The sequence below is a fragment of the Hipposideros armiger genome, unplaced genomic scaffold (genome assembly GCF_001890085.2).
Source record: "Hipposideros armiger isolate ML-2016 unplaced genomic scaffold, ASM189008v1 scaffold_160, whole genome shotgun sequence".
NCBI lineage: Eukaryota > Metazoa > Chordata > Mammalia > Chiroptera > Hipposideridae > Hipposideros > Hipposideros armiger.
In genome coordinates this window covers 2,740,202-2,760,876 of record NW_017731510.1, presented here as the reverse complement: position 1 = coordinate 2,760,876, position 20,675 = coordinate 2,740,202, and the positions used below count along the sequence as shown (strand labels likewise).

The following is a 20,675-nucleotide window of genomic DNA, read 5'->3' as shown; positions in this document are numbered from 1 at the left end:
CAATGCTGCAGTTATCAGCTTTCTAGTCTTTGCAGTAAAAAGGCATAATATGATACATTTAGGAGAGATTTTGAGTGTGTCCGTTTCACAGGTGGGAAGCCATTGAGGAATTTTAGGTAGGAGAATGACATGATTGATTTACTTTTTAGAGGAATCCTTCTGATTGTTACACAGATATTAGATCATAAAAATATAAGACTGCAAGTTGGAAAGATCACTGGGAGTTTCTGCAGTAATCCAGATGGCCTGGATTAAAACAGTGATAGACATGAGGAGAAGCAAAGCCACGAGGCAGTAAGCGGAGTCCAAAAATTTCAACTGTTTAAACTGGGGGAGTTATCGGCATAGGGTAAAAAAAACAAAACCAGAAATGAATGAAATGAACACGGTGAGCCTGTACACTTGCGGTCCTGGAAAACCCAAATCCATGTCCTGGCAGCAAGAAATTTTGGAATCTCGCTATTAGTTGGCACCTGACTTATTGAATTGATGCAGGAATTGTAAGTGAGAAGAACTGCACAGTCTCTGCCAAATTTGCCCTTCCCTTCAGGGTTTACTCTCCCTGCAGTTCCTGCTCCCTGAAAATAAGCACTGCAGTTTACTCGTCTTTGAGAAAGAAGATAATTGAGACCAATCGCCGATTGTGCCACTTTTAAACCTGAGTTACAGGAGGTTCTTACTGTGGTTTGATCTGAGGTCTGTTTTAAAGGTAGAACTGACAAGAATCCATTTATTCATTTAATAAATATTTATTATACATCCAGTATTCTGGGTACTGATGATAAAGCAGTAAATAAAATGGATAAAGTTCTTGCCCCTAAGGCACTTAACATTCCTAGGGCAACCTGATGATGGAAGTGAACATTTATTATGCTAGGACACAGTCCTTATACTTCAGATGAATCTCTATCAAAAAAGACAAAAATATAGGTATGGCCCATTTTATAGATGGGAAAAGTAACACAGAGAGGTAACTCTCTTAGAGGTTACATAATTAAGTGGTGGAACTAAGATTCAAACAAATCTTAGGCCCACTATAACAGGGGCTTAATTTTTCCTCTTTAGCTTGTGATGATAGAAAACGATTATTCAGGGATAGAAAACAAAATCCTTTATTGCTCCCTACCATATTCAACCCCCTCTTATTTTTCTTTGTGATCTTTCATTTTATGATTTTTACTTCTCCGAAGCTTTCACCTATTTCTTTTATTTTTAGATTCCCCTTTCCCTCTTCACCATGAAGTCCTAGATATTTGATTTTACCACCTTGTATTAATCAGAGGAAAAACAATAAAAGAGAAGATTAATCAAAAGAAGAGAGGGCAAAGGTTGAACGTCCTTTGACTCAAACTTCTAAGGCTTACAGCTGTGTAACAAAAGTCTACCTTAATAAGACAGTCGAACCCTAAGAAATGTAGGATGGTTATCTGCTGCAGTTATTACCAGGAATTAATGATCACATCACGCAAGCCATGGGAATGGTCAATCACTTCTAGGATGCCTTCAAACTTTATGGCCTAGTCGATGAAATTAGGGGAAAACAAAATATGCTCTTTGCTTCAAATGGTATATGGTGTTTAAACAGATTTTTAAACTAATGAGTTAAAAAAAAATTAGCAGCTTATGTTCTATCTTTTGTGTTTTTGTTAACTAGGCATCTTAAACTGTACTGATCTGAAATCAGGAGCCTATCTGTGATTTGAAATGATCACAAATTCAGGGAGTTGAAACTATTCTTAGATTCAGGCATCTATTTTAGAACAGGAAGTTAGGAATCCTCAGATTATATACCTAATGATAGTATTTATCTATGGCATAATATAAATCTGAAGGCAAATTATACATAAATTAAAAATGGACACAGGTAATTTTAACAAAGTGATACTGTATAAATGAAAATGTAAAATCCAGCTGTCCTGAAGGTAGAAAGCTTATAAAGAAATATTTTTTTCAATAGTTAATTCAAAAACTATTGCTCATTTAATATCTAATTGTGCTTAAGGAAACTTAGCTTTACTAAATTTAAATAAAAATTCCTATGTGTTGATTAGAATAACATTTACAAAAATTTACAGAAAATCTTGAGCTTTTATGTTGAACTGACTTAGAAACATGGTTAGTTGTTTGTGTTTATTTCTGTAAAACTTACTTTTACCCTCTTATTTGATCATTTCTCATTTATTTGTATCCAGTAAAGTGATACAGTTGTCAAACTGAAAAAGGCTTAATGAAGATATATAAGGCCATGGGCACCAGTGACTTACAACAGGTTTAGATAACAATTTTAACTGAGATAGGAGAAAATCTAACCTAATATAGTCTATCTTTAAAGATTAAATTACTTGGGCAAATCTTCAGAAATCTAGAAAATTATGTAATACTCTAAGGCCCGAGTCTATTATTAGAAAGTTAGATTGAAATATTAATTTTATATGCTTTTTCAGAGTGTAATTCAGAGAATTATGAAATCTTTTTTTGGAAAAACCATTTCTTGGTATTCTGACTACAGACAGTGTGTTTCTCTTTTGCTAATGTAAAAGTCTAAAGGCCAAAAGAAAAAAGTGGGGGTTCACCATTAACATAATATTAAATAAGGCCACAGCTTCCATCAGATGCTGGCAGACCTAGTAAATCCGTATCTCCAATAATATGATTCAAAAGTCTTTTAAACAAAACCATCCCAACAAATCTGCCCTGTTTTGGAAACATACTGCTCTGGATGATAGTAAATTTTGTTTATAAAAATGGGCGCAGTTATGTAAATTACATACTGATGTATCACATCAATTATGTTAAAAATAGAGAAAAGATATACCTGACTTTAACACTCAGAAAATCCTCTGCTTCTAGTCAGTTTTCAGGATCACTGAAAAATATTATCTTAAACTCTATTTAAAACAACAACTTGATCAGATTATTTAGAATTATCATCCCTGATTGATGAGAAATTTGACTAAAAAGATCCTAGCATTCATTTTGTTGACAAGATGTTGGAAATACTCTTTCAGAATCTAAGGAAAAGTAGACTAGAAACAACATGCAAATAAAGTAACATCATATTTTTATTATCAACTTGTAATCTGCCCATGTAAACATGTCTGATATTGGCAGTTATGCCATTTAGTAAAATTAAGTGGGCCACTTTTTTGTTATTTACAAATAATAGAACACAATCCATTGTGTATGCTCAATAGCACTATCAAAATTAAGAAAATATAGCATTTATCAGGAAACCAAATGGATTGTTTACAAACACTTTCAAGAAAGAAAACTACCCAACTGGTTATTTAAGTAAATATACTCTAGAATAATCACAATATTCATGTTAACTAAGATTAATGCCAAGCTCATTTAAGTATGCCTTAATCAGCTGTTACCAATAAAACCCATGTTTTATCCTCAAATCTAAATTTTATGGATGCAATCCTATGTTTTACTAGCTATACAATTAAACAAACAAGCAAATTAGAGTAAATCCCTGGAGTTTCCAATAAATGAAGCAAATCTCAAGTAATAAGCAATGATGAAACCCGGTAATTACAAAGCATTTTTCTTCCTAGAAGCCCTGTATTAAAGAAACATGTTCCCAACAGTCACTTCAAGGAAGCAAAAGCACAGAAAAGGGGCAAAACACAGAAGAGGCTGAGAATGCATGTTCGTTTCTTCCCAACTATTCAATTGTTGCTTTGCCTCTTTCAGCAAATGGATAATCTTGGGTCCTTTCTGCTTGTTTGTTTGTTTTTCCTAAAGAATTTACAGGTCCTTTTTTTGAGGCAAAGAGAAAGTATATGCATGCCTTTCTTTTATACCACTCATCTTTTAATATAAAATACACTAAACCACATTGATTTTTATGGGTGGACTTTAATTACAGACTAAACAGACATTTTCCTCAGTTATCTGGTCCAAATGAAACATTTTTTTTTTCTGATTAACAATAATGTTAACTGCAAACTATTCAACAACTTAGATATTAAAGGCAGAAAGTGAAACTTCTCTGAAATTCTCCCACTCATATATAAATCCTACTTAGAAAAATATATTCACTGAAGGGCTGCTGCTATTCAAAATGATTTCATAATCAATGTTAAGAATTTTGCTTAACATTGAAGTACTTACAATACTAAGCATTTTCTACAGATTTGACTTAGTTTTTCCCTTGATTGTCTCTCTTCCCCAAAGTATCAAATACCTTTTGGGAAACAGTCTACTGCAGTGGCTTTCAAATCTTTTTTAACACAACCCATAGGAATAAAATCACTTAATACTACATGACCATATTTATAAATACACATATTTAACTAAATGGAAGCTTCATTAACTAATAATTGCCCTCAATACATACAATGCACTCTGATATTTTCTCTATAAATAAATAAATGAGTGAATAAAAAAAATGGGGGTGTTGTGTGATTTCCTGACTCATTTATGGCTTACAATCTGCAATTTAAAAATTATTGACCTAGAGGGAAAAAAAATCCCTAGGTTCAGCAGTCCAACTTTGTCACACTTCTCCAGGTAACCAGAATCAAGTCATTTTACCTCTTGGCTTCTCAGTTTTTCCACTTACTAGTGGTAGAGTTTAGTGGACAATAAGAAAATGCACCTCAAACAAACAAACAATATACGCGTAATCATAAGGAAGCACTGATATTAGTAAGCAAAACTAATAAACATGGCAATCTTTCAAATAAAAAGAATCAGATCCAAAATACCCCAATAATTCATCAATACACATTAACATGCCTTGATAAAGTAAGCCCTATAAAACTGTTTTAGTCAATGGCTCTCTCTGAGAGTTTGATCTTATTTAATTTAGGTTGCTAGGAAAACAAATCATCCTTCACCAAGGATAGCCCCACCCAGTGATTCCAAGTTACCCAGTATAATTAAAATAAACCACAGGGCAGCAGTTCAGATTTTTAAGAATATAAGTTAGATTAGAGCTTTGAAATAGCTCCAGCATCTTTTAAATATGTTTAGCAGGGGTCCCCTGGGCTATTTCACATCATGTATTGGGTTGTTGGAAAAGTCATGGAGGATTTTTGCAACGGAAAACAGAAAAAATACATCATGACTATTCTTACAACCCAATACTATTCAGTGTAGCACATCCCCACTGGGATACTCTCAAAGGAAATTTCTGCAGAGATTTATTTTCTAGGAAATTTTAACATGGCATAAAAACTATTTTGAATTGGTTTAGAGGAGGAGTTACCAATTAGCAGATAGCTACAACATTACAAAACACTCCAAATTTTATATGCAGCCTTGTAATTCATCTTGAATGAAAAAAAGCCAAAACCAAACCATGATGAAAAGTTATGGTCTATCTCTCTTAATATTATATTTCACTTAGTGTAACAGGGCAAAAATACAACCTTATGTGCCTGGCACTTCCAAGACAACTACCACTATGATAAAACCATTAAGGTAATAATTAAAATGAAATTTTGGATATCAGATTTTTTAAAAAGTAGAACACATTAATGACCATATGAAAACTCAATATGTACTTAACACAAATTAATGGCAAATAGGTCAGTCATACTAACTAGTACTCTCCTCTCTATTAAGCTCCTTAGACAATACGTCAAAATCCCAAGTCTTCAATATTTAGAGTTTGATTTGAGTGTAAACCATTTTTATGGTCTGTCTGATATGGCTGCACAAATACTTTCAGCAAAGAGCATAAAATTCAGCCAACACTGAGTGCACTGGAAAATTAAAAACGAACTATTAGCTAGAAACTAAAGTATGTACATGTGATTAGAAATGAACTTGTCAGTTAAATGTTGTGTAAAAGTGAAATACGGGAGTTCCAAGTCCATGACACCTCTTAAGTTTAGAAGAAAGGTATTACCCCCTTACCGACAGTTACAGAATAATTTACACAGAAGGGGCGTTAAGATGCTTTGGGGAAAAAGAGAGATGTAAATGAACTATGATAGAGATGTTCTAACCTTAAGGTTAAAGAAAAAAATTGAAAAAAATGATATAAAGAGAACCTCAGAATGAACAGGGAAAGGGCCAGGAAATAGGTTTCAGAGGGTGTGATAGATAAAAGTGACTAATAGATCAATATCATTAGCTGACTGGTCTTTGAACTGACGGGTAAGAGCTGAGTCCTTTTAGGTAGAAAGAGGGGGGTCATAATGTAGAAAGGATCATAATGTAGTATTAATCGAAAAGTTTTTCTGTGCTGTTCCACTGCAGTAAATCATAGAAGAGGTAAGAGGATAGTAAAAAAAGAAAAAATATAACAGAGTATACATGTATCTGTAGATATGGAGAAGCACTGGGTGATATCACAAATAACCTACAGAGAATAACTGTGGAAGCCATTTTGTTTTCTGTTATAAATGAACCAGTTCATTCATTCAACAAATATAAGCAGTACTGTATATACATATTGTGTACTTTACTGAGCATTGAGAGGGATACAAACACTTATTAAGTCATACTCTTTGCTCTCAAAAGCTTATACTCAAATAGAGAACATGTCACCAAAACTAGTAAGTCCCTCATGGGCAGTTCAAAGTAACTGCTATAGGATTTTAGATGTAAACATTCTCATTTCCAGCTAGGGTGACTGGGGGGGGTGGGGAGCTTTATTGATGAGGTATCAGGAGTAGAGCTTTATAGGATGAACAGAATTTCAAATACTGGAGATAAAGGCAGGAGGGGATTCAAGGAGGCAGAGCAAGCCCTGGGTTGGCTGAAAAATAAGTATAAAGGGTGAGATGGAAGAAAAAAAGGAGACTGGAGCCAGACTCTAGCATCAGTTTTCAATGCACAAATACTAGTGTGTGTGTATTTGACAGTGTTTCTCAAATTTTTAATTTATCACAGAATTTTTCCTAGTAAAAGAAAAATTACTTGTATAACTGACTTTGAAATTGATTTCACAAACTGCACAAGAAAACCATTCCTAAATTTAGTAAGTTTTATAAAAAAATATCAGTTCTACTGAAAGAGGCCAGACAGACAAGTGACTGAATTGGCTGGATGTCCTCAAAATGGTCACACAGAGGCAATGGTGGCGAAAACTTTCCATGCCCTTGCCAGCGTGCTTTAACTCAATATAGGAGGGCTTCTTTTTCAGAGAAAAGAGTTCAAACACCATTGCCAAATCAAACCCTGGCTTCTTCATAAAAGCATCAGATGTGATTTGGATGCTTCATGTCTTTTATTTGACTGGGCTCAGAAACAGAAAAACCACCAAACTCAATCCAATCAGCCTAGCAGACTTTAAACCTTTCCTTATTTTGAGTCACTTATGTGTATCATTATTTGAAGTTTTCATTAAGATTTCACACTTAGTTCTTCTATATAATACCAAGTAAAAATTCTTCATAGTCCTTAACCCAACACTCCTATTTTATATAAGCAGGTAACTTGAGGGGGAAAAGACTGAAATATTTTGTTCCAATTACTTCAACTTGTGCCTCTGTTTACTCATTTGTATAGCATGGTAATTTTATGCATCAGCTTGGTATTTGGTCAAACATTATTCCGGATGTTTCCATGAAGGAGTTTTTAGATGAGATTAACATTTAAATTGGTGGACTTTGAGTAAAGCAGATTATCCTACATAATGTGGGTGGGACTTGTCCAATCAGTTGAAGGCCTTAACAGAACAAAGACTGATCTCCCCGAAGAAAAAAGAATTCTGCTAGCAGGTGGCCTTTGGACTCAACTACAACCCTTCCCTTGGTTCTCCAGCCTGTCAGCCTTCCTTGCAGATTTTGGACTTACAAGCCTCCATAATTGTCTGAGGGGATTTCTTAAAATAAGTCCCACTCTCTCTACGTATATATTCTGTTTCTCTGGAGAACCCCGACTAATACAGATGGTAATGCCAGAATCAGGGCTATAGACCGTTACTTAAACTATTTTCATTTCCCAAGGAGAGGAGAATAAGAGAAGAAAGGTAAAGAGTGTAGTCAAAGGAAAGAACAAAGTTAACAAGACATACACTTTTGTTTCTTTAAATCTCTACTTACAGCAAACAGATTAAGTGTATAAGCAAACCAACTTATACATAGATATTTTAATGTTCTAAAACTAAAGAGTTTGGATTCATAAATCTCACAAAAATAAATATTGTGCTTCCTTTCCAACTCATTTCTCTTAAAACATCTATACATACACAATTATCACCTTCAGCCCAACAAGTGTTCCAGAATTATTAAATCTATATTTCCCACCATGGATGACAGACTCCAATTAGTGATCTGTTATTATGTGATGATTAATAGTGACAAAATTAATCTTTATTTACTAAATAGGATTATTGTTAAAGTTCAACTTCACATAGCAAACAAAAAACTTAACGCTACCAATTCGAACCAGTATTTCTATTTATAACAAAGTCAATTTTATTAAACAAAGCTTCAATAACATCTTGGGGTATTATTAAAATGGTGTTTTTAGGGAGTCTATGCCAATTATCCAGCTTAGTATGATTTTTCTTGTGGCAATTCAGCAATTCAACCAACTGGTTCAAGTCATAACCTTAGAAACCTATGTAGATCTGTTAAGATCAGTATTCCCACATTTCATCTAAATGTGACTGAAAAGGAGCAAAGAATATAATTAACTATTAATTGTATTTGTTCTTATAGGGTAAATAGTTCATCTGCAAATAATAAAAAGTATTTGAGAAGGGTATAAAAAGTCAGGTTATATAGTTTCTGAAGAGTAAATACTTTATTACTATATTAATATTTCATGTAGCTATAGTTGAAAAATTAATAACATTAAAACTCCAAAACTTAATTTTCAGTTGGCAAGAAGGTTGGCACATTTTTAAAGAACATGAAAATGAATCTTTCCTCCAGGAATTTAGAAGAATTCAAGAGGTAGGCACCTGAACCAGTAAGATCCAGATTAGGGGTAGAAGTTATCATTTTAATGATACAAGGGTCAAAGGGGCCTGTGTGTGCCTGCGACGCACGGAAGGGTTAGGTGTTTAGAAAGAGTACTAAGGAGTCATGTACAGACAATACAGGAAATCTCATTTCAAATAAGAAAATCAAAGGAAGGAGCAGCAGACAAAAGATATAGTATAGTCTGGAAAATATTTTGGGAAGAGGGACTACTAAACAAACATAGCAGCGGCATATCTAGAGGGGCAGAGGACCGGGAGTGGTTTGCCTCAGTGAATAAATATTCTATCATTGACATTGTTCAGAATTGCTGACATATGGTGACAAAAAAAAAATTATTTTTGGTCTGTTTCATTATTATTTTAAAATCATCTACAGACAGTGCATCCCTTTGGTGCCTGTACCTGGGAGCACTGCTCCCACTGCCCCCAGCTCTTGGTACAGCACTAATATCCACAGACAGCTGAAACCACCTGCTCGTATCAAAGAGAACTGGTTTAAATGACAGCAACACAATGAGCTTTCCCAAAAAAGAAGTAAAAGAAATGAGACTTCATAATTATTTTTACTACTGTAGTTAATACTACTGTAATTGGTTCAAATATATCATGTATTAACATAAACATTTAAATAGTTGTTTAAAAATCAGTTTCTATTCATTTAATAAACATACATATTTTAATGGTGAAAAATAATTCAAAAGAAAATGCAGCATTACCTTAGAATAAAATTAACTCTATGGGGAAAAAATACCCTTTAGCCCAGATTTATTCTTTCAGCGATCATAAAACCGGTCAGTAGCTCAAAATTAGTAATAGTTTTCCCCTTAGTTGACTCCACCTCTAAAAGCTGACATTTTCAGCTTCAAAAAGAGCCAAAGAACTTATTTCTGTTCTGTAAACCCACTGTTTGTAAATAAAATATTCTAATTCTAATAAATATAAACTTTGCATAAGGAAAAAAGTTCTTTCAACCAAATTTCTGATGTGTTATCAGTCCTAGTCTACATGCTTTCTAGGTATGAAAACTGGGGATGAAGTAACTACCATTAAATGTATTTCAAGACATATTGAAGAGAGATGAAAGAGCTAGAAACTATGACAATGGAACACCTGATTGGAAGGCCAGAGATTAGATGCATTAACTAGAGAGCAGCTTGGAAAGAATATCTGCATGAGGGGCAGACGAGCTCCACCTCCAATCTACAGGGTTTTTTCCTGTGTACACACAAGTAGAGACCAATTCATCATTTCCAGCATTGTGTTTATAATTGTTTGAAATTAAGGCACTGCTATACACCTTACTATAGTTACTACCTTTAAAAAGAAAAGAACAAAAAAAGTACACTATAATTATGCAACATGTGAATTTGGGGTTTAAATAATTTAAATCTATGAAGATTTAATGGGTAGTGCACAATTTAATGAATAATTTCATGCTAGGTAGATTTTAAAAAGCATAAACTATTCTGCCACATAAAATAAAAATTAAAAAGCCAATTTTTGAAGTTGCTTAATTCTTAAAATTTAATGCACCTTAACATGGTAAGGCTTCTCTTCTCAATAGTGTTCTCAGCTATGATTAACAAAGGCTTATTGGCCATAAGACTACCACTAATATAGTGGATTAACATCTCCTCTTCTAATATGTAACTTAGTATGCAGCACGCTCCAAAAGTTTTCAAGTTACTCATAAATAAATCAATTTCTAGAGTTTGTCTACCACTTAATAATCAGTATTTTATTTACAGGCTTAAAAAAAAAAAGCTTAGGAAAACAAATGTTCTTTCTTTCATCTTTTCAGTAAACAATAGCTACTGTATGTCAGAGTTGTAGGACCAATTATATACAAAGCTCAAGGCGAGGCTGTTTTGAGGCTGTAGCACACCCCCACTCCCTCTAATAAGGTTTACAGGCTCAGGTGGCATGGATATCTATAGACAACTAGAAAGTCAGCCAAATATAAACGCATCTTTCTAGCTTAAACCTAACTACAGAGGAACTTACCAAATCCCTGTGCAACACCCAGTTAGCATGTAGGTAGTGAATCCCATCTAGGATCTGATACAATAGTGACTTCACCATTCCCCGAGGTAACTGAACTGGCTTCTTGTTTGCTTTAGAAGCTCTGTGAAACTTGATTATATGCTGAAAGAAAGAAAAATATCACCAGAAGCTTAAAAAAGAAAGGAGGGAAAGATAATATGATGTATAATATTTTCCTAACAGAAAAAGAAACACTCAGGGATTCCCAAATATATTGAAAATATAATTTCACATTCTGCTGAATAACAAAATAACTTTAAAATTTACTAATCACTGGAGCTAAAATTTCATTTCCTAAGCATATGATAATGTCTCAGAAAATAAATGATTACAACAGAGAAGTAGAAAATAATGTGGTTTTATTTTTAAAGTATAATTAAAAATTACTTTTAGAGTGTACTTAACCTGTTTGTCTGGTAGAAAATTTTCTAGAACAGATTGTTTTTATTCTGTAGTGATTCAATGAGAAGAAAAAAAATAGAGCAAATTTCAAGAGATATGTCTGGCCGGCTGATATAACACACATGTGGCACCTATTTATGATATATGGGCTGTACAGAAAGCAAACGGGGGAATATTTCAATACAATATACACAAACATAAAGAAATAACATGCAAATGACCAGTTCACACTGGAAATGTTTAGAAATATGAAAGGTTCGAATGAAAAAAAAAAGCCTTGTACCATTTACCAAAGCTTTCTAGGTATAGTGTTAATGGACATCCAGTAAAACAAATGCTATTTCATAAACTGAAACACGTTATAAATAAATGTACCTCAAAAGAAACAACATCCAATGTTTCAAACTCCCAATTGTTTCTTCATTTTAATTAAAGCACTCTTAAACTGTTAAAAAATCTAGAAGTCAGCTGCAGCCAGCTCTTCTTGGGCACCACTGTGCGCATGCCTGGCATCTGATAGGCACAAGAGCAGGCTCCTGCCCAGTACTGGCGAGTGAATACTAAGCGTGCTCTTAAAATTAGTAAATATAATTAAAACAGAAGATATTTAATAGTATAGGTTAATATTTTTACTTCCTATTTTCTTATGACATAGAAAGCAGAACATGGATAAGGAATATCTACTGATTAATGAGTAAAGGAGTTTTACTTTCCAAGGCAAAAATATGTATTATAGCAAAGACTACCTGGTGGGAAGGTAAAGGGTACCAGTCAGTGCATATGCGGTATGATTAATCTATATTTTATTAGCAAAATTACATTATTTTAATTTTCTTCTCAGTCATTTTTTCAAAGTACTTAGGAGCAGGCAAACAAAATACAGTTACAACTCCTAGTAAACTAGAATGTTTTGTCACCTATCCTAAGAAATGATGTGATAATCAAGTCTGTTCACTTTAAGAAGAGTTAGTGACTCTCAGAGCTTAATAAAAATAAGTTAAAATACATCATTTTTTAAAAACTGAAAGTCTATCTGAGTTAAGAATGAAAGGAACAAATACACAGGGAAGGTAAGATAATCAATCGATGCCATATACATTTCTTGAATTAACACTTTTACTAGGGCATTGTAAGTTACTTTTTTACCAGCATTTTATAACTACAAAAAACTATCGTGGGAACATCTGTTATGTTCATTTTTATTCCAGGGCTATGTAACAAATACGTGGTGTGCATAGCATGAAATTTCACCAACCCTAAGTGATTTTTTTAAATGACTGTTTTTACTACAACTGTTTTGGTCACCCTCTGCTGCTTTACACCCCAGCTAGTTCATTTCAATATTCCAATTAAAATAAGAAAATAAAATGGATAAAGAAGTAGGTTTTAGCAAACAGAATTATCATTTGGTTTTCATTAAAATGAACATTAAAAGTACTTATTTGGCTTAAATGAGTATTATTAAGAAGATGATGATAAAGCGAATGTTGACTAGCTATACACATCTGGCAGCAATAACATGCAGCATATTTTGCAAAAGTATAAATATTATACCTCCATGTAAAATGAAATATTACATACCAGCCTGATAGAAATCATATTGAATACATTATCTCCTATACTCAACTATGTTTTACTACAAAAATCGTGTTTATAAATCAGCCTGCAAGTTTTCTCATAAATCTGGATAATATAATTTGATTTCATGTTAGGTTTGAGTATGGTGAATGTTCAGTTCAATATTGGCAACCTAATTTAATGATTTTTATTAAAAGAATCCCAATTTGATTTGATTAGATTTCTTTTAAAAGGACAGAAGCTAACAATGAAAGAATATTTATTCCAGCAAGGACCTTGGACAATAGTTTTGCAAAACAGAGAGAGAAAATTTCATGTGTTTATTTTATGTTTGAAACAATTTTTTCCAGACATCTTATAAAAACAATTTGAATCAAATAACATTCAGTCATGGAAAACAGAAATCTAAAGAGTGAAACAATTTCTTATAAATCTTAAAGCATATGAAACCCAGATAACTTCAATTTCTGAAATGTTAGATTTAAAATTATGTAAATGAGGCTAATTCTGGAAAGGAGCAAAAGAGTTTGAAGGTATTTTACTGTTTTTGAAGGTGAATTTACTTTAAACAGTTTTACTAGAATTTATGCTAGTTTTATTCCAAATTTTTGTATTTGTAATTACAAACTACAGCTGAAAGAAAAATATAAATTATTTTTAAGATTTTTGAAGCCGAGCCAGACTTTGTAATCCCTTGCCTATCAGTATATATACCGGGGGTGCCAAAGAAATGTATACACATTTTGAGAGATGTTAACACTTTGGTCAACATTGCTAAAGCAGTAAGTAGTTTGCCATAATCAGAAGCATCTGGACGCTGATGGTAACCCCTTTGAGCACCTCTTGTTAATTGCAGAAGTCAAAAGTGACTTGTATTCATCTTTTGTTATCGGTATATATTAAAAGTTTTTCCTTTCTTAAAATGTGTACACTTTTTTTTGGCACCCTCTGTATTTTCTCTTTCATCTCAATAAATGCAGAGCCATGCTAATTTAGTAAGTATATACCAGTATGCAAAACACAGTGAAGTGTTTAAAGACCTTAATACTTATTAAATAACAGAAAAAATATAGCTCACAGTAGTGAAGTAGCTGTTAATGAATTAACATAATAGTGGGTTTTGTTTACTTGTTTTTTTTAAACTGCAATTGTGTTAACACGACTGATCACGATATAAATTTTATATGTTTCAAAATTATTTTGGCTATAGATTTTCATTATATATAGCAGAAAGTCTTATCTCCAGGATGGCATTTTAGATTTTTTTTTTTAATGTAACTTATATTTAACAAAGGAGTAAACTTTAGTTACTAAAGACTTTTTAAAATACCAATGTTAAAAACAATCTCCTTAGTAAATGGAAAATACTGAGGTAGTTGTTTGTAGTTCAGCTATTTAGACAAAATAAACTTAAATTCCTAGTTTATAATAATTTTTATCAATTATCATTTTTTCATCATTTTTTCATTATATTAAACTGATAAACTGTAATTACTTGGCTTTGAGGATCGTCTAATATTTGAATCTGGGTATCTAAAAATATTCTCATTATATGTCAGACAAACACAGAATAACTAAAAGCCACAACAGAATCTACTTTCATGCGAATCTAATATTGTAGTAGAGCTCTCTTCCAGAAAGAATTCTTCCTATATAAGAATAGGCCCAATTCCAGCAAGTATAATATTGAATTTCTGCTGAGGAAAATAAGAAATACATTAGAATACTGAACATCAATTGTGAATGATATTCAATAAATTATTAATAATAGCTTCCTACATTTGTATAGTATACTTAGTTTATAAAGCTTTTCGAATGCAAAATTGCTCTTCAGAAAAACCCTGTAAAAGAAGCAGGAAAAGTATTACCTTTTACAGATGGTGGGAGCTACAGCTTCACAGCTATTAAGAGACTTGCCTGATGTCATGTGACAAATAACAGAACCACTAGATCTCAGTCTACTCTTCCAAATATAACATATTCGTTTCCCTACATGAGGAGACCACCTTCTCATTTTATATTCCTTTACACTACAGAATAAACAGAAGTATGCTGCTTTTAAATTTTATAGCAAAAGTTATTGCAGTTAATTTTTTGTTTTATCAAAAATCTATAGCTAGGCTACAATATTGAATAGCTTGTTTATTAAACTCTTCAAATTCTACTGTTTTCTGTAATATGTTATAAAGTCAAATTGTTAAGATCAAAAAGTAAAACTACAAATCAAAATACTCTAGCCTTGGTAATACATCCAGCACATTCTATTAGCTTACTTTTATTTTAAAAATGTAAATCTATTCTTACTATCCTGGACTAAAACCAGTTGTTCTGTGTCTACCAGCAATTCACCTTACCCAGAGGTCATGTTCAGCGTAGTCAAACAGAAGCCATACTTTCCTATCAGCATGAGACAGAAACACCTTTTGAAGCGAGATGACATTTGGATGTTTAAGCTCTCGAAGTAACTACAAAACAAAGGAGATCCATTTAAAAAATCTTTGCCATAGAAATAATGTTTAAAAAAATTCCACACCATTTGTAATTCAAAGGCAATACAAACCCAATCCTAAAATCTAATAGTTTTCAATCCTAAAAATCTAATAGGTACCCACATAATCTTGAGCTGTCCAATGCTTAAGTAATAAAAGAGGGAAAATCTGTGGGGAAAAGATACTGAAAAGATCTAATGGAATAAACTGATCTTGTTACTGTTTAGTTACTTTTAAATTTTGTTTTAATTTTTATTGTGGTAAAATATATCTAACATAAAATTATCATTTTAACAATTTTTAAGTGTACAATTCACTAGTATTAAGTACACTCACAATGTTGTGCAATCATTGCTTTTATCCATTTTAAAACTTTTTCATTATCCTAACCAGAACTTCCATATCATTAAATAATAACTCCCTATTTCCCTCTGCCCCTCAGCTCTTGAAACCTCTACTCTGTTCTCTGTTTCCATGAACTTGCCTATGCTAGATAGCTCATATAAGTAGAATTATACAATATCTGTCCTTTTGTGACCGGCTTATTTCACTTAGCATAATGTCTTTAAGGTTTATCCATGTTGTAGCATGTGTCAATTCCATTTCCTTTTTATGGCTGAGAACATTCCACTGTACTCGTATGTGTACACCACATTTTGTTTATCCAGTCATCTGCTGATGAACACAAATTGTTTCCATGTTTTGGCTACTGTGAGTACTGCTGTTATGAATACGGGTGTACAGGTATCTGATTACCTGCTTTCAGTGCTTTAGGTGTATACCTAGAAGTGGGTTGCTGGATCATTCGGTAATTATATGACTATGTTTAACTTTTTGAGGAAGCAGCAAACTGGCTTTCACAGCAGTTGAGCCATTTTACATTCCCTCAGCAATGCAGGAGGGTTCCAGCTTCTTCACATCCTCATAAACACTTACTCATTTACTTTCCTTTTTTTTTTTTAATAGCCACATCCTAATAGGTATGAAGTAGTATCTCATTGTGGTTTTGATTTGCATTTCCCTGATGACTAATGATGAGCATCTTTTCATGGGCTGATGGGTCATTTGTGTATCTCCTTTGGAAAACTGTCTGTTCAAGTCCTTTGCCAATTTATGAACTGGATTTTTTTTTGGTTGTTATTGAGTTATAATTCTTTATATAGACTAGATATTAAACCCTTATCAGATACGATTTACAAATATTTTCTCCCATTCTGTTACTTGTCTATATTTTGACATCACAAAACAATTGAACTTAAAACAAATCTTTAGCTTGTAATTCTTTTAAAAACTAATTGCAACGTTAGAAAATACAACATATCTTTAACTATAAGATACAGTCCTTTTTTTTCCCAGGCATTGAAATTATGTAAAGTTGATAGTAAATTTTTGTAACCTTTTTCATAAAATGATAAAGAACTTATACAAACAGAAGCATCCAAGTAGAAACATTTTTATGAGTTTAACCTTTCTCATCTCTTAGGAGGACATTCTTCAATTTAAAATCTTTTATCTCCTTTTATCCCCAGTTAATAACCAAAGTGGCCTTAATAATCCATCAGTTAAAAAGCACTCCTATCACACCAAGCAAAAACAAAACATCAATAATAAAAAAACTTCTTAAAAGCCTGATATTATGTTTTTATCAGTTAAAACTAACTTACACAGTGCCTTCCAAATGTGTTCTAAATATATGACAGCCATGTGTGAAAGGTCTTAGAACTTATGATTTCAGTAACTTTTATAAGAATATTGCAACCCCACAAAAAGAATCAATATAAATGTAAAATGAACAATATATTAGGGGCTCTAAAACGAATTCAGCAAAGAAAAGACAATGAATGGACTATATACTAAGTCACTTATATTAACAATTATTCTGTGGAAAGTGATAATTATTTGATTCAGGAGCAAGATTAAAATCAAGTTATATATCTCGGCTTTTAGAATATAATTTCAAACTTATGAGACTTTAGCTATTATGTACAAATCCTCAGAAACCTAATCTAAATTTACCATTTTCTGATTAATAAACAAGGCAACTTGGATAGGGAACCACTAGAGTTAAACCTAGTGCTAGGTTCATCTTAGTTCTGGGTCAGTGTTCTCTCCATTACTTCACAAATGGAACATACTTCTCAAGTAGGCAGCTATTTCAAGTACTTTCTGGAAACTGGCCAGGTAGAAATTATAACAAACAAACTCCAAAGCTTTGGCAAAAGTTCTCTCCAATTATTAGAAACCTACATATAAAGCTATTCTTAGATATCTCCCCAATTTCACCACCAAGATGAGGTTTAGCGCCTGTATTAAAAAAAAAAAAATTAAAAAGCAACAACCATTTTATGAAGCTCTTCCCAACTGCCAAGTATGGTGCTAAGCATATGACATGCATTACCTCACTTAATCATGATTACCCTATGAAATATTTATAGTAGAGTAGTCCTCTCCTTATCTGCACTTTCACTTTCTGTGATTTCAGTTACCTGTGGTCAACCATGATCTGAAAATACTAAATAGAAAATTCCAGAAATAATTTCTAAGTTTTAAATTGTGCGCCATTCTGAGTAGTGTGATGAAGTCTTGTGCTGACCCGTTCCGTGCAGCCCAGGACATGAATCCTCCCTTTGTCCAGCGTTTCCACACTGCACACACTCCCCACCCATTAGTCACTTAGTAACCCTCTCAGTTATCAGATCGACTCTTGTGGTATCACAGTGCTTGTGCTCAAGTCACCCTTATTTTAGTTATTAATGGCCCCAAAGCCATTTACATAACTTTTATACAGTATATTGTTATAATTGTTCTATTTTAATATAAGTTATTGTTGTTAATCTCTTACTGTGCCTAATTTATAAATTAAACTTTATCATAGGTACGTATGTACTGAAAAAAACACAATAGAGTTGGCCCTTGAACATGGGTTTGAACAACATGAGTCCACTTCTACGTGGATTTTTTTCAATAAGTACTGTAAATCATATGTATGATTTTCTTAATAACATTTTCTTTAGCTCACTTTATTGTAAGAATACAGTATATAATACATATAACATATAAAATATGTGTTAATTAACTATGTTATTGGTAAGGCTTCCAGTCAATAGCAGGCTATTAGTAGTTGAGCTTTTAGAGAGTCAAAAGTTGTACTCAGATTTTCAACTGTGTGGGGGCTGGTGCCTCTTAATGCCCATGTTGTTTAAGGCTCAACTGTATAGTATATGGGTTCAGTACTATCTGTGGTTTCAGACATCCACTGGTGGAACATATCCTCTACAGATAAAAAGGGACTAATGTGCTTCCATTTTACAAACAAGAAAACAGTGGTGTAAGGGGATTAAATAATTTGCTCAAGGTCACATTCTTAGTTAATGGTTAGAATCAGGATTTAAATGTTTTTAATTAATTTTTTAAATACACAGCCAGTACTCTATGGCTAATACCAATACCTCCTAAGACTGAGTACCCTGGGAGACTAGTTCTCTACAATTCGTACACAGATGTTTCAAATATACCGGGGGTGCCAAAAAACTGTATACACATTTTAAGAGATGTTATCTATGCTCAAGCAGTAGTTTGCTGTAACCAGAAGTGTCTGGACACTGATGGAAAACATTTTGAGCACCTCTTGTAATTGCAGAAGTCAAATGTGGCTTGTATTCATCTTTTGTTATCGATACATATTGAGTATTACAATGAATAGTTTTTTCCTTTCTTAAAATGGGTATACATTTTTTTGGCACCCTCTGTATACTAGGTTGTGAACTGGACAATGGCAGGCACTCTGTCTTCCTCACCACTGCACTGCTAGCTTCTGGCACCTGACACTCATTAAGTATTTGGTGAATATATGAATAAATGAATTATTATGTCCAAAGAAGTGTTCTAAAATCCTCACCATAACCCTATGAGATACTATTATTATTCCTATTTTACAAATGAGGAAACTAAAACAGGAAAATTAAGTAACTTGCTTTGGGTCTTACAAGATAGTTAAGAGGTAAAACCAGGCTAAGGACTCAGGTAATCTAGTTGGGGTCTTAACAGCTGCGTGCGCCCTACTGTGAGGTTGGTGCTGACCCTGTGGGAGCATTCCATAGTTTTCATATCTGATGAATAGAACTTTAGCATTTCATCACCCCATACAGAGCCCATAGCATATTGGTGCCTACTTCTTAACATTTTGTAAGTTATTTTTTGCCTCTTTGAAAATTTTGTGTAAAAATATTTAAAGAAAAGGTTTAAATAAATGTATGCAATGGCTCCCATCACAGAAACCACTTAAGTTTCTCTAATTCTACTTGGAATAAAATCTTATAATTCCCTGAGTACTAAGATCACTGCTAAAAATACAAATGTTTCAATACATCATTCATCATAAACTTAATTCGTTCCAATTGTGCCATAAAATATCACACTTAACTTGAAGTTTTAAAGTACAAATAAAAAATAAATTAATGATACTTAAAATTACACCTTGTCAATAAATACCACCAACAGAGGTGAGTGAGAAAATACATAAGAAACGTGTAAAATTCTCAAAACTACCTTTATTTCTAAAAGTTTTTGAACTTAGCAAAAATAATAAATTGTAAATCTATGCTGTAAGTATAATAAGTGAGTTAAAGTTACTATAAAAGCATAAGGAAAAATATTCCAAAATTTATTTCAATTTTTTAAAAAGCTGTGGAACCTTTTCTTCAATGGAATCCTTGCAAATTGATTTTTAAAAGCTGAGGGGCTTAGGTTAAAGTAGATGCGAGTTTTAAAAAATAGAGTCTAGAGCTCTACCTTTGATCCCCTAACTTCCCAATCCCAACTACAAGGCACGCGCTTGGAACACTGATGGACCACTGAAGCCCAGTTTGAAAATCAGTGAGCTAAAGAATTCCAGCTCACAGGAAATTCTAGAAATACAAAACAAACCACTTACAACACAGTGAGGAGGCAGATATGCAATGCTCTTAACTTTGGAAGAAATTCTCAGAATTCTTTCCTTCCTTCCATCCTTTTACGATTATTTACTGAGCAAATACTACTGTCAGACTAGTATACACTGGTGAAGAAATGTGTTACAGTGTAGTGGGGGGTAAGAAAGCACAAAAAGAAAATAAGTAAACAAATAAGCACTAAAAATTAAAAAGAAAGTGCTATGAAAGAAACTGGGTACAGATCATAAGAGAATAATAGAGGTGAGTGGTAGGGAAATAGGACTTCTCAGGGGAAGATTTCATAAATGGAAGGGAGAGAGACTTGCCAGAGGAGATGGG

General features: G+C 33.0%; 1 protein-coding gene across 6 annotated transcripts in view; it reads right to left on the bottom strand.

The window, feature by feature from the left end:
- The window catches only part of CDK8 (cyclin dependent kinase 8), a 112,798-nt gene that overhangs the window by 33,329 nt on the left and 58,794 nt on the right, over nucleotides 1-20,675 (bottom strand). For all 6 annotated transcript variants that reach the window (XM_019651468.1, XM_019651469.1, XM_019651473.1 and 3 more), the window contains exons 3-4: nucleotides 15,271-15,381; nucleotides 10,898-11,038 (exon numbers count right to left, since the gene is read on the bottom strand). In XM_019651468.1, the coding sequence (XP_019507013.1) occupies nucleotides 10,898-11,038; nucleotides 15,271-15,381 (252 nt within the window). The remainder of the gene's footprint in view (nucleotides 1-10,897; nucleotides 11,039-15,270; nucleotides 15,382-20,675) is intronic.